The sequence below is a fragment of the Octopus bimaculoides genome, chromosome 17 (assembly GCF_001194135.2).
Source record: "Octopus bimaculoides isolate UCB-OBI-ISO-001 chromosome 17, ASM119413v2, whole genome shotgun sequence".
Taxonomy (NCBI): Eukaryota; Metazoa; Mollusca; class Cephalopoda; order Octopoda; family Octopodidae; genus Octopus; species Octopus bimaculoides.
Genome location: NC_068997.1, coordinates 27,195,928 through 27,201,605, shown reverse-complemented (window position 1 = coordinate 27,201,605; position 5,678 = coordinate 27,195,928). Strand labels below are relative to the sequence as shown.

The 5,678-nt window shown below is 34.7% G+C and overlaps 2 protein-coding genes across 3 annotated transcripts in view; one reads left to right on the top strand and one right to left on the bottom strand.

Moving 5' to 3' along the window:
• The window catches only part of LOC106869868 (angiotensin-converting enzyme), a 57,642-nt gene extending 53,046 nt beyond the window's left edge, over positions 1-4,596 (top strand). Inside the window, exons 9-13 of one of the 2 annotated variants that reach the window (XM_014915789.2) lie at positions 689-787; positions 1,554-1,698; positions 2,643-2,741; positions 3,073-3,195; positions 4,318-4,596. In XM_014915789.2, coding sequence (XP_014771275.1) covers positions 689-787; positions 1,554-1,698; positions 2,643-2,741; positions 3,073-3,195; positions 4,318-4,573 — 722 coding nt within the window. In that variant the 3' untranslated portion in view covers positions 4,574-4,596. The remainder of the gene's footprint in view (positions 1-688; positions 788-1,553; positions 1,699-2,642; positions 2,742-3,072; positions 3,196-4,317) is intronic. The other variant, XM_014915788.2, reaches the window with a different exon arrangement.
• A 526-nt stretch (positions 4,597-5,122) lies between these two features.
• The window catches only part of LOC106878466 (pre-mRNA-splicing factor ATP-dependent RNA helicase PRP16), a 70,456-nt gene continuing 69,900 nt past the window's right edge, over positions 5,123-5,678 (bottom strand). Inside the window, exon 26 of the mRNA XM_052974133.1 lies at positions 5,123-5,291. Coding sequence (XP_052830093.1) covers positions 5,210-5,291 — 82 coding nt within the window. The 3' untranslated portion in view covers positions 5,123-5,209. The remainder of the gene's footprint in view (positions 5,292-5,678) is intronic.

Here is a 5,678-nt window from a genome sequence, read left to right as displayed (position 1 = left end):
TAATAATAATAATAATAATAATAATAATAATAATAATAATAATAATAATAATAATAATAATAATAATAATAATAATGATGATGATGATAACAATAATAATAATGATGATGATAATAATAACATTTTATGGAACTTCTCCAATTACAGGCAAGTTCACCACCATCAATTCACCACAGGGAAAGTCTGCTGCCATCAATTCACCATGAAGAAGGTTCACCTTGAGGAAAGTTTACCAAGAAAATATATCCATAGTATTTCACCATTGATAGTTAAAAACCATTTTATTGAAAAAAAAAAATGAACTGATGATCGTAAACTTTCCCTACAGTGAATTGATGACAGTGAACTTCCACTGTGGTGAATTGATGACAATGAATATACCAGACATGAACTTTCCCATAAAGATTGACCATACTATTGAAAAAAGACCAGATATGATAATAGGGGACAAAAGAAACAAACATTTAAGATTATAGACTTTGCAATACCATGTGATAACACATCAAAGAAATTGAAGAAGAGACTGAACCTAAAACCATGTGATTGAGAAGCAAGCTTCTTACCACACGGTTTATGATGTCCACATGACGTCTACAAGTCGTCCATATGATGTCTTCTTTTTGTCTGCATGATGTCTACATGTTTTATCTACATGATATGTATCTGCTTTGTTTTTGATATTTCCCAGGATTTCATGAAGCTGTTGGTGACACTCTTGCGTTATCTGTATCAACTCCAGAACATTTAAAAAAAATTGGCCTACTCAAAAATTTCATACAATCAAAAGGTAAACATTCTATATTCCTTGTGTTGTTGTTGTCGCTATTCTTGTTGTTGTTATTAATCAACCCCAGGTCAGCTCCAATTGAGCAGACATTAGTTGATATCACTGTCCTAGTATTTGACTGGTACTTATTTTATTGACCCCCCCAAAAGGATGAAAGGCAGAGTTGACCCTGACAGGATTTTTAACTCAAAATGTAAAGAATTGGAGCAAACAGCACAAGACATTTTGTCCATGATGATTCTGCCAACTCATCACCTAAATAATAATAATGATAATTGTAATGATAATAATAATAATAATAATAATTCTTTCTACTAAAAGCACATGGCAGGAAATTTTGGGGGAGGGAGCTAGTTGATTACATCAACTCCAGTACTCAACTGCTACTTATTTTATCGACCCCCAAAAGGATAAGAGGCAAAGTTGACCTCAAAAGAATTTGAACTCAAAGCATAAAGACAGGCAAAATGCCACTAAGCATTTTGCCTGGCATGCTAATGATTCTTCTAGCTTGCCACCTTAATAATAATAATGATAATAATAATAATAATAATAATAATAATGGCAAGCTGGCAGAAACGTTAGCGCACCGGGTGAAATGCTTAGCGGTATTTCATCTGCTACTACGTTCTGAGTTATTCAAAATACAGTTATGATGCATGTGCCTGGTGTACTCTTGTCAGACGAGTATATTAGGCTTTGTATATTTATACCCCAGCTTTTTTTAATGAGATAATAATCCGTGAAATAATATGTTTAATTTCAGAGAGTTCTATCAACTTTTTGATGATGGGTGCCTTGGAGAAATTGGTGTTCCTTCCATATAGTTACATTGTAGATACATATCGATGGAAGCTGTTTAGTGGAGAAATCCCAGTTTCTGAATATAATGAAGCATGGTGGGATATGAGGTAATTATAAAACATTGCAACATGGTGAGATGTGGTGTGGCAGGGATTCAATGTAAAACAATACTACATGGAGATAGGTGGGGATAAATGCAATACACTGCTACATGACATGGGAGGTGGGATGGCAGGGGTCAATACAATACAATACTACATGAAGAGAGGCAGGGGTAAATATAACAAAACGCTACATGATGTGAGAGGTGGGGTTAGGAAGGTCATTGGTGGTTGGAAGGGCATCCAGCTGTAGAAACCAAGCCAAATCAGACTGGAACCTGGTGCAGCTCCTCAGTTTAGCAGCAGCTCTGGTCAATCCATCCAACCCATGGCAGCATGGAAAATGGTCATTAAAGGATATTGATGATTTGCAGAAATATACTTCAGTTTTGGTTTGTAACAAACATTGTGTCTTTTACCTTTTACTTGTTTCAGTCATTGGTCAGTATAAGGCCATGTTGAGGCACCACCTTGCAAACTGTTATGTTCATGGCTAATTGCATAACATATTCATAGGTACAGGCATAACTGTGTGGTTAAGAAATTTGCTTCACAACCACATGGTTTCAGTTTCAGTCCCACTGCAAAACACCTTGTGCAAGTGTCTTCTACTGTAATCCCAGCAACCAAAATATTATAAGTGCATGTGTTAGGCAGAAACTGTAAAGAAGCCTGTTAGCTGTCTTGTCTTGCAAGTTACTCGGTGATCTCATTAGTGCAATGTAAAATGCATTTGTCACACTTTGTGAAGTGGTTGGTATTGGTGCCGTCTTCTGCCGCACTTTTGAACCAGCCAACCCATGCCAGCTTACAAAACAGATGTCAGATGGTGATGATGATGATATGTACATATATATGCATGTGTGTATATACACACCATGCCAACATAGAAAATGAATGTTAAATGATGATGATTGTATGTATGTTATTTTCTTTCTTCCAAATTATAGATGCCAATATCAAGGTTTGAGTGCACCAGTTTCTCGAACAGAAGAAGATTTTGACCCAGGTTCTAAGATGCATATTGCCAATGCTATACCATATATCAGGTTCGTCTCTATATAAGCATACATAAACACAATATATATATATATGTATGTATGTATGTACACACACACACCTTAAACACCAACTTGTTAATGACAGTTATTTTAATAAATTTTTTACTAATTTCAAAATTACTTGAACCAAAGGCAGTGTATTTCAGCATAAGAATGGTAAGAAAAGGATTCAAGTGATCTGAATTAAAACCATCCATCAAAATTTCATGTCTTCAATAGGATAACAAAAAGGTTCATTTGGACTTCCATCTTATGCTTATATGTATGTATGTATATCTATATCTTATACAGAATGCATGTATATATTTTGTTTCCTCAGATACTTTGTCAGTCATATAATCCAGTTTCAATTCCATGAAGCCTTGTGTAAAGCTGCTCATTTCACAGGAGAACTGCATAAATGTGACATATATAATAGTACGGAAGCTGGGGAAAAAATGGAGTAAGTTATAAAACTTAAATGTAACACAATGTATGACACTATGATATAATGTATACGTAACACTGTGACATAAAGTATGACACTGTTACTGTTATATGGACTGTTAGATTTGTTTGTTGTTCGTCTGAAGTCCCATATTTCAATATAGTTCGTCTGAGGTCCCTGTTTCGTTGCTGTTTTGGTTGACTGTCGAGGTTGAATGTTATTGGGATATATATGGTGAGGAAGACATTCTTGTTTCTTGATAACTAACATTCGGTGAGTGAGTTCTTTGTTTATAGTTAATAAATAAATGTGATAACTAAGTTGTACAACTCGTTGTGTTTTCTCTGCGAGTTCCCGAGAGGTATACAACAGTTACAATGAGTGAAATTGTATACAATGTGATAGTGAATCACACTATGTGACACAGTAACACAGTGTATATGTGCGTGACACTGCAACAGTGTATGACACTACTCCACAATGTGTGACACTCTAACATAATGTATAACACTGTAACATAGTGCATAGCACTATACCATACAGTATTTCAACTCTTTACCAATAATATATTTCACTGTACCATACCAGAACTTACAGTAAATATCTATTATTCAAATGTTCTATAATGCACACAACATGATATTACACTATATCACACATCACACCACATTATATCACACACATGCATGCAACACCCAGCCACACCCCAGATTAATCTCTCTCTTGTTCTGCCAATGCACCACAACAGTCCAAACATAGAATCCCCCACCACCACACTATCACCTTTACACCTCGATATCCTCCTACATCTTACATAACCACTACAACCAATATCACCACTGCAACTACCATCATCAACACCACTCCTGCCATCACCAACACTAACATCATTAACACCACCACCGCCATTGCCACTACCACCACAACAACCACCACTAATACTAATACACCCTTCACCATTACTACTACCACCATCGCTACTACTCCACCACCAATCATCACTATTAGTAACACTGTCAACAACGCGATCATCACAACTTACGACCACTACAGCCACCATAAACATCATCACTATAACTACCACCACCACCACCACTACTTTTATTACTCACACTTTCCCTCTTCTTCCTCTTGCAGAGCCATGCTGAAACTTGGTTCTTCGTTGCCATGGCCAGAAGCATTACATCAGGTGACTGGCTCCAGCAAAATTGATGCCACACCAATGTTGAACTACTTCAAACCTTTGGAAGATTGGCTGAAGAATGAAATGAAGAATGAAGATATTAACTGGAAATGTCCCAAGAAAAGTAATAGTACCTCAAACTCACCAAATGTTCTTGTACACTTCTTTCTTCTATTGCTTACCATTTTAGCTTCTTTTAATTACTCTTAATTAAATAAAGATATATATATATATGTATATATATATATATATATATATATATATATATATATATATATACACCTCTTTTTACATCTTTGGTTGATGTCATTTATTACTGAAGCACTGCTTTAGCACTTTTTGTACTCTACCTATCTTCTCTGAGGTCTTCCAGGTAGGTAGGTAGGTAGGTATGTACGTACGTACCTACCTACCTGGAAGACCTCAGAGAAGATGTATGTACGTATATACAATGGGCTTCTTTCAGCAGATTCTGTCTACCAAATCCATTCACACAACTTTGGTCAACCTGAGCTATAGTAGAAGACATTCTGTGAAGATGTCACGCAGTGGGATTGAACCCAAAATCACGTATATGGGAAACAAACTTCTTGACTGCACAGCCAACATAATTATTTCTAATTAGGTTTTTGCTGCTGTCACTATTATTTTTTAATGCAGATGGTGCCTCTCAGTAATTAACTTCAGTGATTTCTCATAAACTAAATAATAACCATTTAGTCCATCAGTGTCCCTCAAAGAACCAAAACAAAAATGAACTTAATTTTCAACAAATTTATTAGAAACAATTTCATAAATTATTTACAAAACGCCTCTCTTCCTGCTCCTCTCACACGCATGCTATATTCACAGGCCAAATTTCCCGGATGATTTCCTACTTGACCAAGGAGTTGCTGGATCCACTCTCCCTGGGGTAGCAATATTTGACCTGTAATGAAAAGAGAAAATATTAATATATATATATATTTTTACACCAAAAATTTGGCAAAATAATATAGTATCTGTTAACAATCTGAGCAAAATACTCACAGTTGAGTTTTTGTATATATATATATATATATCAACTTTAGATAGAGCTCAAAACTGATCCATTGAAAATACTTTATTATAATAATAATGAAAATGACCTATGAACATTTCGATGGAACATCCAGAATGATTAATACATATTATAAAATATTATAAAAAAATGTTCATAGATCATTTTCATTATTATTATTATTATAATAAAGTATTTTCAACGGATCAGTTTTGAGCTCTATTTAAAGTTTATATATATATATATATATATATATGTGTATATATATATATGTGT